Consider the following 12,534-nt stretch of genomic DNA (forward strand, 5'->3'; position numbering starts at 1 on the left):
CTGAAACTTCATCAGTACCTCTAAAATTATTGGTGGTGGAGGTGCAACAATGCTAACCACCAAGCCACCATACTTCTTCCTTCTTTCTCCTCCAGAGAAGAGGAAGAAAGAGAAGAAGAAACACAAGAAAAATGTTCAAACTCCATGCAGATGTTGTTCTTGGCCTCCCTTCTTTCTTCCCTCTGCCTTCTTCCTCTGCCTATCTCCCTCCTTCCTGCCCTCTCCCCCTTAGACACACTTTGCTTATCGCGACAAGTGACACAAACAGACTCAGTAAACGTCAATGATTTTTACCAGAGTTTTTATTTTCCGCTGAGTAGACCCATTTCCAAATATATCCACTTTTTTCTCAACTATTTTAGCTAGTTTCACAAATTCAGTACAAAATCAAGTGCAAAACAATACAGATTCCATGAAGTATCGGATGGATGATAAAATGGATAGTCACATTCTCGTTTGCACAACATTTTTTAAAATAATTTCGAATAATACTGTTTGAAGAGGAATAGCTCTGAAATCACAAAAACATATGAGAATTGTGCTATAATCAGGGATCTGCAAAAACATGGTGTAGGTTCTCGTATGCCAAGAAGCTCAGCAATAGACAGTGCATTGCAGAGCCGTTATAGAGATGTGTCAACAATTGGATTTGTGCGCCCCCTTGCCCTAGGATTTTCCGTCTACCATATTTTTAGCTGCCAAATGATCACAAATGCATTTTATTTGCATAACAATGCTACAGTAGTCTTAGCTTGAAATGTTTTTGGACTCTGTTTAGCCCAACGCCCCAAATCATCATCTATTAAATCAGGATTTTACGGCATCATTATCTCTAAATATCTTGTTTAACAGCAAAAGTTGGTTGAACATGGAGGTCATATCTATGTCTATGAATCAACTTCCACCTCCATCATGGGTAATGAATAGTTGTGAACTCTGTAACAATGTATATATGTACTCAAAGGATGACTCCACCCACAATACTTTTCTAGAAGCTGGTTGGATATGCAGTAGAGGACCGGACTAGTGATTTTAAAATTTAACTTGCCCAAAAATATTTCCTTTGTCTCAAATCGAGATAACCTTCAAGTCTTTGACCAGGGTTTGTGTTACCTAATCCAATGTCAACAATGAATGTTTATTGCCGTCAATGGCGCACCATGGCTAAAACAAACCGCCAAACTGTCCAAATTTTCAGGGATCATTCCATGCCCATCCCCGGAAACCCTGAAAGATCTTGTGCAGTGAAAAGATGTGGCTGATATGACCATTATGTTTGCATAACCTATGGCTTTGGCAAACTAGGGTGAAAAGCTCCACTACAAGCCGGATGGGAGAAGATATGGCCTTGAAGGCCTCATGGCCTATGTCTTATCACATGTGCCTTTTTTGATGAGAACAGCAAAGTCCGCTTCATCTGGTTTTTCGTTGGGACACATAGTCGCGTTACCTAATCCAATGTCAACAATGAACGTTTATTGCTGTCAATGGTGCACCATGGCCAAAATAAACCCTTAAACTGTCCTAATTTCCATGGATCATTCCATTCCCAGAGACCCTGAAAGATCTTATGGGTGAAAAAAAGATGCGTCTGATATGGCCATTATGGATACTTAACCTAGGGCTTGGGCAAACTAGGGTGAAGTGTTCAACTATAAGCCAGATGGTGGAAGGTATGGCCTTGGAGACCTCATATGCCTTCATAGGGACATGTTTGCCCTTAAAATGGCTCTGCAACAGCATCGACTATTGGGCTGCATCTATCTGCCAACAAAAGCTGTGTTACATTAGAGAATCTGCAGACGTGTGATCTCTGCATGGGTCGAAGAACACTGAGATTGAACACCGGCTGACGTATGGACATTTTTCATAAGCACACGTAAAAGTCTTTCACACTTGGGTGGCTACATGATATGAACTCCTAAAAATATGTTCTGTACATTTCAACATTTTTTTTTATATATATTTATATATAGACTGAATCCCTTCCCCCTTTAAGCTAATAAAACCCCCATCTGAATTAAAAAAAAAAAAAATAAAACTTTATGAAGGCACACCCATGCGAGACATACAGGTATAAATTGAACTGCTCCATGCAGTTTTTTTTCTCGTATTTTTATTTTTGTATAACACTGTATCTGGATCCTCAAAAACTTGCAGTCGATCTAGCTAAATGTAACTGGCGTGATCTTTTGAAGGCAATATTTTTTTTTTTTTGTCAGAAAAACGGAAAAATGTTTGATACACATGGGTTCAAAATCTTATCTCAAGAAAAGGCAAGAGAACACGTGCCCCCGGGAGCGTTGAAGCACGATAGTTGCCACGGCGATATTCTCATGATTTTTTTTTTATTATTATAAGGGGTGGAATTTTTTTTGCTCATTTTTGTAAACCCAAACCTGCACCTACAGTCACCAGACTCTTTTTTTTTTTTGAAAACTTTGTAAATTTACAAACATGAAGTCACAATTAATATCCTCTAAAAGTAATTTCAGAGCTGTCACGTTACCGGTTTTTTCTTTTTTTTTTCTTAAAAAAAGGACAATGTGTACTGCGTCACAACGTAATGCAGCTAAATAAAAAAAAAAAGAGGAGAAGAATTAAAGTATTTACAAAAAGAAAATAAAAAAACAATTCTAAAGAAGCCGATCATTCCCCATGTATGTACTGCTGACTACATCCCACACCGCGTCAGACAAAACAGTACCAGATCGCATCCTGTCAGCAATTGCGCAGACATCTTTTAAAGCCTTGTTGTGGTTCGGTTAGGTTTATTGTATAACGATGTTCTTCAGGTAGATTATGCTCGTGAAAGAGGAAAGTGTCAAAACCAGGTACCAACAGGAGAAGAGGATTTCTGCCCTTCCAGTGATGCCGTACTGGGCTGTGCTTGGAGCTGAAAAGACACAAAGGAAAAAAAAAACAATTATTAAATATTTTCGAAAAATTTTTGCTTTTCAGTTTTTTGTGGTTTTGAGTGGATTATTTTTGATATTTTTTTACTATACTTTTTAGACATGCAGTGAAATATGTACTCAGGTGAAGAGAAAACACATATTTTAAACATTCACTAAAACTCAAATAACTTTTGTTTCCTTCTTAGGCCGGCTTCATACGGCCAAGACGGGCTCCGCTGCGGCTGGCGGTAGCGGAAGATAGCGTGACGGACGGCTTCCATTGACTGCAATGGAAGCCGTCTGCATGTACACCCGCGGCAAATAGAGCATGCCGCGGGTGAGGACAGGTGATTTTACGGTGAACAATTCCGCACCGTAAGCATTATGCTATTAGGTTCAATAGAACCCAATAGCTGCGGGCATCGCAGCAGATTTCCGCCGCGTAATACGCGGCGGAAATCCATCCGTGGGAAGGAGCCCTTAGGGTGACTACCCACTACAGTTTTTTTACACTGCGAAATTCGCAGCGTTTTTTTTTTCTGCTGGGGTCTATGGGACTTGTAATGTTAAAATCGCGATTTCGCGGTAAATTGCGATTTTGCGCGATCACAATTTTAACATTAGAAGTCCCATAGACCCCTGCAAAAAAAAAAAAAAAAACAAGGCGAATTTCGCAGTGGAAAAAAAAACTGTAGTGGGTAGTCACCCTTATAGAGTGAAGGTCCTTTTACATGAGACAAGCTGTCGGGCAAACGATGCCCAGCAGTTCCTCCCAGCGATGCTCGCTGCATGCTGTTATACAGAAGCAAGTATCGCTGGTATCACTCATAGCACTGCCAGATTGGAGGTGGAACGGGCCAGAGAGCCCCGCTTCCATTTACTGTATGCAGGCAGTCGTTCAAAAGTGAATGACTGCTGTTTACACTGAATGGCTTGTTGTTCAGTTTTCTGCATAAACTGAAAAGACTAAGTAATTCTCAGTCAATTGCTGCATATGTTTACACAGGACAATTATCTATCTGTCTACAGAAGTCTCATGAGAAATAGTTCCAAGGGGCCTCAGAGAAGTCCTGCCTCTAACCGAGATGTCGCTGTCCTAGCTGATTTTTAATAACCAATGGTAATAAATGAATTATAAAAAATAATTATTTCAAGTGAGGCGTGTTCTAGCCTCGTTTCAAATGTCTTTGCATATATACTTCTGCTTATTAATTGAATAAACACATGACTTCCAATCACATCCAATGTATATGTGATTTGTAAGCTTCCTCAATGCTTCCTCAATACAAATTAGCTAATATTCTTGCTAACATTAGTTACCCCGAGGGGCCTGGGCCTACAGAGAAAGAAAATAATTTTTCTGATACCAACGGTAAAACACATTGTATGTTACCCTGTCTTGTCCCTAAGGCCTCCTGTCCACGGGCGTTGCGGTACCCCACGGCAGATTTCCATCGCGGGAGCCACCGCCCAGAAGCAGGAGCCGGCAGACGGATCTCCGCTGGTCAGCCTATCTGACAGATAGGCTGACCTCAGAGAATCGCATCAATTCGCAGCATGCTGCGAATTGCTGGCCACGAGCGGAGAATCGCAATGATTCTCTGCTCGTAGACACGGGGCCGGCGCTTTCCTATGGAAAGCTTCAGACGGTGTGATTCGCCGGTGATTTACCGCTGGCGAAATCACGCCCGTGGACAGGGGGCCTAAGTTAAAGTGCTGTGGGGACATGACAGGGACCCGAGGATGTGCTTTTACTCACTGGGTCCATGCTGACCACCCATCATCTCCCCTTCAGCGGCGTCTTCTCACTTTAATGTATCAAAGGAAGATGCTGCCGACTTTGGAGGAGGACCGACTGTCAGGGGGACCCCGGTAAATACAACAATCACATCCCTGAGTCCCTCACATGCCTCATTCTACGGTGCTGTGGAGACATGACAGAATGTTTTTACATTCGCAAACACGGCCATATTTGTGTGAATGGCCATGTTTGCCAACGTATTACGCCCAAAAGATGAGTCAGTGCCTATCTCTGTAAATGCTGGAAATTCCGCCAACAAATACGCTATACAACAGAGAATAAACCCATTGGTAACAACAGGTTCCATTCTCTGTGTATTCGGTTGACGGAATTTCCATCAAGAACCGGCGGGTAAAATAGCTAAGAAATCATTTTGTTAAATTGATTACTTAACCAAATTCATTTTCTTCAGATTTGTAAACAATTCATCTGTATTTGATATTGAGGCTATTAACATGTCAGGCCAATATATACACAAATCAGGAGCACAAAAGAGAATATTACGAGCTCAACAACAATCAAAAGAGTTAACTGGCCGCCAGGTCAGAAGAACATTGTTCAAGGAAGAAAATATCACTTTGTAGTTTGTACTCTATGAATTAAAAGAACTTTGTTATCTATTGTTTGATGTTCTTCCACCTTGACTAAAACACACAGAGTACCATAACAACATTTTTACGGGGGTAGAGGGTGGGTGGGGTGGCAGGAACTGGGGGGGGGGGTTAGTATTCTGCTAAGGGGGCCACTGAAAAAATGTAGGGGTTATGCCCCCAAAATATTACGTATTGTGCAGGATTTTGAAATCACCCCTTGTCTCCTTTGTATTGAGTCGTTGTTATGACCCTCTAACTAAATATTCCCCACAGTGAGGGTCCCATGAGCTGGACTGTGAAGAGTCTCCGCACGGCATGACTGACGATTGTGCCCCATCATGGGGACTGGCGTCACGAATATGGGATCTTTTTAAAAAACCTTATGAAAGTGTTCTGTTCGGGCGCCATAATAGCAGGTAACTGATCCACAGTCACTCGCTACAATATTCTACCTGTTCTCCGCACCTGGAACTAATGATACGACTTGTCATATTAACTTCCAGGAGCCGGGTCACGCTTATAATAGTTCATTTACAATACAAATCCCTGTGCAGAGTCCCAATCCATGTACCTTCTAATTGACGGCAATTTTAGGATGGATGAAGCAATATAATCTGACCTTCTCGTTAAACCGTTTATCCTATTGCTACAACCCTTCTCCGGCAGATAATTGGCTTCGACAGGACTCTCTTACATGTTGCTGTTCTGTGTGTTTTCTTACCACCGAGCTATTAATGAGATTACAGCTGACCCGTAACCATGAGGATCTCATACAATGCTAAGAGAAAACGGAATGACTCAGGTGGAGCGGAATGGGGTGTAATATAGCTACAGTACATAGGACAGTACTTAAAGGACATTTCCCATCAGATAGACCCTGAAGCCATAGCCAGCCTTAGCTACATGTGACCCATGTGGACACACAGAATGCCGGCCACCAGCTTGTAGTGGGGGCTCCAAAGGAATATGGCCTGCGGAAGATCATCCCCCTCTTAGGTCTTCCTGGAAAGATAATCTACTTCCCTATGTGGCAGCATCTTGTGAAGATAGATGAATCATCCTCCCCCTGGCTCTGTCTCCTCCCTTCTGATGTTCCGAGAGCCCATTGCTGTCTCCACAACACAATCACTTGGCTCTGCTACTGTATTTATGTTATAACCTTGGTTCTAGTGCTGCATTTATATTATGAGCTTGGTTCTGGTGCTGAGTTTAAGTTATGAGGTTGGCTTTGGTGCTGTATTTATGTACTGGGCTGGGTTCTGGTGCTGTATTCATGTTATGAGCTTTGTTATGGTACTGTATTTTGTTTAATGCTAAGAGGGAAGGTTACCCAACTGTAGTCCAGTTCTGTCCATATGTGTCCTGGCGCCGGCCCCTGTCCACGAGCGGAGAATCATTGCAATTCTCCGCTCGTGGCGGGCAATTCACAGCATGCTGCGAATTGCCCCCATTCTCCGCGGCCAGCCTATATCAGCGGCGGCAGCGGCTCCTGCTCCCAGGAGGCGGAGATCTGCCGCGGGACTTTGCAACGTCTGTGGACAGCCGGCCTTACCCTTGGTCACCCATCACTCCGGTTCATCAGTTGTCCTTCCTTTGACCACTTTGGGTAAGTACTAACCACCACAAACCAGGAACACCCAACAAGACCAGCCGTTCTGGTGATGCTCTAATTCAGTTATCTGCACTTCGCAATTTGGACCACGTCTATCTATCTCATATCTATCACATATCTATCTATTTATCTATCTCATATCTCTATCTATCTATCACATATCTATCTATCTATCTATCTATCTATCTATCTATCTATCTATCTATCTATCTATCACATATCTATCTATCTATCTCATATCTATCCCATATCTATCCCATATCTATCCCATATCTATCTCATATCCCTCTATCTATCTATCCCTCTATCTATCTATCTATCTATCCATCCATCCATCCATCCATCCATCTATCTGTCATCATACTGTAGTTTTTTATTTTGCTACAGCCCTTTGATGTTCTTTCCCCTGCTGTTGCCGCTGTCACGCGTCTATCTGCAGCCTGTAACACTATCAGGCAGATAATAAATACACACTCGGATTATTATGTGTACAAAACATGGCCTACTTCTATTTGAATACTGATTTATGTATATTTCTGAACACAATTACTCATTTATGAGATACAGTGCGGCAAATCTCAGGCAGCTGCTTGTGCGGCGCAGACTCTCTGACATAAAGAGATACATACGTAGGAAATGTCATATTTCATCTGGCAGACCGTGTGTGCGAAATTACAAATAATTGTTTATCGCCTCCGGTGTGGAGTTAATGGGGATAATAGCATTCCCAGCAGCAACGACATGACAAAATAATAGTATGTTACAGTGTTCATAGTTGGTTTTTAAAAAGTTTTTCAGCATTTTGCATGTCTGTGTTTTATGCAGATTTTTAGAACAGTTTACAGAATTTATATGAAATTGGCCTCTGAGAATTGGGCTGTTAGAGGCGATCCTAAAGACATGGGGAACCTTGAGACTGTTCATAACATCACAAACCCCCAAAATACAGAAACAGCTTCAGGACTTCTGTGGGAAGTATGTTTGGTTCACATTGCTGCTCCACGTAGCTTTTGTGATCCTAGTAGCTGGGACGTACATAGAAGTCATAGGGCCCCGTAGCAACATTTAGAATTGCCCCACCCCTAAAATATATATATATATTAGAGGCAGCATATCTATAACACAGTGGGTTTAGATACAGCGTCTTAGCTCTAGAATACCCCTATATTTACCATACAGTAGTCCGATATCAGCTGTACACAGTGATAGTGATTGCAGTGCAGTTACCTCTAGAGATCACAAGTTATAATTAAAACAAAAGAGAGTGCTTCATAGTGCAGAAGGGTAAGACAATGATGAGAGTAAATAATGGTACCCGGACAGGTTGTGACACGGCACAACACCAATAAAGCATGTTCGATAGCTGCAACCTTCCCTCCACGGAGCAGTGATGGCTCCCTTGAAATAATGAAGGAGTAGAAGAAACAGTCAGGGAACAAGATGCTCTGCAAACAGGGCCCAGGAACAGCGAGAAAAAATCAGTTTATTGACAGGCAGGATGTAATTGGCCCGAGGAAGATGCCGTTCCGGTACCAAAATGTGCGTTTGTCCACAAACTCTGAATCCTTCACGCTGTTATTGGGTCCTGGTTTCGCTGTAGTTTCTTCTACTTCTCATCACAAGTGGCGTCTTCTCAGATTGGTGACCATTGTTTTCATTTTATTCTTTTTATGAGCCTAAATGAATATGAAGATTTCCTCCAGCTACAACTCATCTCTGCACGTCTACCATCCTGCCAATGAACCTTTCCATAAACCCACAGTGCTGGTTTGCCGCCTCTGTGGCCCCTCATAGGACAGGTGTTCCCCCTCTGTGGACCCTCATAGGACACGTGTTCCCCTTTATGGCCTCCCCATAGGACTGGTGTTCCCCTCTGTGGCCCCTCATAGGACAGGTATCTCCCTCTGTGACCTCCCCATCGGACAGGTGTCCCCCTCTGTGACCGCTCATAGGACTAGAGTCCACTCTCGGTGTCTCCCCTTCCCCTGAATGTCCAGCAGCACAATTCTCACATTCCAGCAGCTCTCTCAGTCAGTGCAGGCTGCTCCTTCATGCTATCAGTGTAGTACTGCTGAGAAACAGGGAAGGAGCAGCCTGCACTGACTAAGAGAGCTGCTGTAATCTGAGACTTGTGCTGCTGGACATTCAGGGAAAGAGTGATACAGGTTAGTGGTGAGACCCCATAGCAGCCCCATGGTCTGCCTACATTTGCAGGACACAACTGCCAGGTGGAGAATCTTCCATTTGAGAGCAACATGATATTAGCAAATAACAGCCCCAATAGCCAATAGAATATGTATGGAACCATCTGGGATGTCAACTTCGACAGTCTATGAGTTTGCACATTCTATAGGCTCAGTTACAGCAAATGTGGAGCGATATGATGCAGGATACCATACAGAATCTGCATACCTCAATGCCCGTCAGTATCACATCTTGTATCCAAGCTAGAGGCGGTAAAACAGGGTACTAGAGCCTCCATGCCCGTCCGTATCACATCTTGTATCCAAGCTAGAGGGCGTAAAACAGGGTACTGGAGCCTCCATGCCCACCCATATCACATCTTGTGTACAAGCTAGAGGCGGTACAACAGGGTACTAGAGCCTTCATGCTCATCCGTATCACATCTTGTATTCAAGCTAGATGCGGCCCAACAGGGTACTAGAGCCTCCATGACCACCTGTATCACATCATGTATCCAAGCTAGAAGTGGTACGAAAGGGTACTGAAGCATCTGTGCCCACCAGTATCACATCTTGCATCCTAGCTAGAGGTGGCACAACAGGGTACTAGAGCCTCCATGCTCGCCCGTATCACATCTTGTATCCAAGCTAGAGGTGGTACAACAGGGTACTAGAGCCTCCATGCCCCCGTATCACATCTTGTATCCAAGCTAGAGTTGGCCAAACTGGGTTTTCGTAATAAATGATCCTTTTGCTCTGATGTAACCACTTACTTATCTTTATCAGCATTACAGTCACACAGAGAAGGTTTCATTTGATTCCCCCTCCTTCTAGGGGAGGGATGGTTTTTGACAATGAGTTGTATATGTTCTGTCATAATTGCAACAGATGGATATGGATGCTGATGGATCCCCTTCATTCCTATGCTGTAGTCTGCCTTAATTTTATAAGGATCGATCAAAAAGAACCAAAGAGACTTCAGCGTTGGCTCCATATGGTCTGACAAATTAAGTTACTGCAGTATTTTTAACCCCTTCCCACAAATAGACGGGCATCAATAGTAATTGCTGAAATGTGCCATATGCTTATGTCATGGTAATCACCAGTAGGAACACGGTGAAGGAGGTTTAAAGAAACTCTCCGGTTTTGGTACAAAATTCTATTCCTGCAGCAGAGGGTGGAGTTGTATATTACCTAAACTTGATTTTCTTGCCCACCTTTCCTTTTCGCCGATTCCTGTTTTCATTTTTGGGCATCTAAGATGGCTGCCATGATGTTTAGCCTACCAAACCACTTATACTGCACTGCAAGTATTAATGCACTACCAATGCATTATACCTGCTCTGTGATAGGCAATCGCTGCTCAAGTAATTACCCCTGGCTAATCACAGAGCAGTAAGGTAAGGTAAAGTCCCCTGGAGCAAGCACCAAGTCATGACTGACTCCTAGGGTAACGTCACATTGTGACATTTTCTTGGCAGACCGTTATTGAGGGGTGGTTTGCCATTCCTTTCCCGGTCATCTTTAACCCCCCAGCAAGCTGGTACTCCTTTTTCAGACTGCGGAAGGATGGAAGGCTAAGTCAACCTTGAGTTGGCTAGCTGAACCACGTGGGGATTGAGTAACCACCATTAAGATTGAGTACAGGAAATGATCTCCTTCACCCTTCCTATGATCTCAAGACAGAATTTTGCCTCAAATTGGAGGTCCGTTTTAAAAGCCATACTCCCTAAGTAACGTTGCGATCAGTCTGGCATGTCAGATAAGGGGCAGAACTATAATGGGTGCACACCTGGGCCCCGAAGCCTTACAGGATCCATTAGGTCTCTCTTCCCCATATAAGGAGACTAGTAGTATAAATGAAGTATTATATTTTCAAGGTCCTACTCCAGATCTTACACTGGGGCCCAGCAGCTGCAAGTTACACCTATGCATATTTATGTACAGATGTTCATATGAATGATCCAACGTTTAGTGGATCGGATACAAGAGAGTCGGACTTAAAGGGATTGTCAACTTTAGGCAACCCCTTTCTAGTTGGAATAATAACTTGACCATAAGTTGATCATGAGGTGTCCTACTTCTGGTAACACCCATGTGGTTGGTGTGGTAAATGGACAGCAAGTGTTCAATTCTCCTGCAGTGCCACCACAGGAGAAATAAAGTATTACATTGTTCCCATCAAAGTCAATAAGATGTTCATGTAATGCATAGATAAGCTGCGTTCTCCAGATGGAGAGATGCTTTTTGTAGCCATTATCCTTTCTAAATTATGGATGGAAGTCTGTAAGAGGGTACTAATGTCCTAATAGGGTATTTTAAAATGTTTTTTCTACTACAGATACCCCTTGATATGCACTGTCCTACCAAAAGAAATTGAACACCTGAGCAAGAATTGAAAGTAGTATTTATTTCCATATGTTAATAATCAGTGGGGCTCCTTCGGCCCTAATGATATCAGGTATTCTCCGTGACATAGTTTCTACTATCGCCTGATACACTTCAGCTGGTGTTTCTTTGCATTCATCCTGCAAAGGCTTGAAAAGCTCTCTAAGAAGATGAATGCTGTCCATATTTCCTGACCCGACGTTCCAGTTAGTCACAAAGATGTTCAGTAGTTCAGGACAGGATTCTGCGGGCCAGTCCAATCCTAGAACATCCATATCCTCAAACCAACGTAACACAGCGTTGGCTTTGTGACAAGGCGCATTGTCTTGTTGGAAGTATGGCCGACCATTCCCAATGTCAGGATGACCTCTGTGGTTATGGTTCTTGTTACTACAACCAACGGACCGAGACCATGCCACGTAAAACGTAACAGAACCTACTTAACTGTTCGCACAACATACACAGGAAAAAGTTGTTCCCCATACATCCTCCTCACCCAGGTATGGCCATCTGATGTGAAGATGGAGTAGTGTGATTCATCCCACCATAGAACGTTCTTCCATTGTGCACTTCATGATGAACAGTTTGTGTAAAGTGGTATAACCCGTATATCCAATAGCGAGCACAAACGATGGTGGACACCTCCAAGGGTTTGCATCTTATGTGGCATGGTTTAGGACACATGACATACTAAGAAGACACAATCCATTATACTGATAGGGGGGGGGGGGGTCAAAATACTTTTGGTAAGATAGTGTAACATGTATAAGCAACTTTAGGTGTGAACAGAGCCTTACTGCTTATCTTCAGGAGAAAGGAACGTTTTCTGTCCAAGGGCTACACAACGTTCAGCATATATGGTGGTCATTGTATAGGATCTTCTTCTGGAACTACTGTTTTGCTTCTAAAGACAAAATGTTGGCTCTCTAAATGTCACTGATGTCCTTCTGCGGCCACTTTGTGGTGCCATTTAACGGTCCGCTATATGTGCCCTTGTTTCAAAAGTGTTTTTGTTAAGTTACTTCAAAGGTCAAGAGAAGCCGAGCAGCCATCATGGTGT

The 12,534-nt window shown here is 43.1% G+C and overlaps 1 protein-coding gene across 2 annotated transcripts in view; it reads right to left on the reverse strand.

Annotated features, from left to right (window-relative positions):
- Positions 1-284: 284 nt before the first annotated feature.
- NEGR1 (neuronal growth regulator 1) overlaps positions 285-12,534 on the reverse strand; it is a 561,497-nt gene continuing 549,247 nt past the window's right edge. For both annotated transcript variants that reach the window (XM_066597782.1, XM_066597781.1), the window contains one exon: positions 285-2,896. In XM_066597782.1, coding sequence (XP_066453879.1) covers positions 2,772-2,896 — 125 coding nt within the window. In that variant the 3' untranslated portion in view covers positions 285-2,771. The remainder of the gene's footprint in view (positions 2,897-12,534) is intronic.

This window comes from Eleutherodactylus coqui, chromosome 3 (genome assembly GCF_035609145.1).
Source record: "Eleutherodactylus coqui strain aEleCoq1 chromosome 3, aEleCoq1.hap1, whole genome shotgun sequence".
In the NCBI taxonomy this organism is placed as follows: domain Eukaryota; kingdom Metazoa; phylum Chordata; class Amphibia; order Anura; family Eleutherodactylidae; genus Eleutherodactylus; species Eleutherodactylus coqui.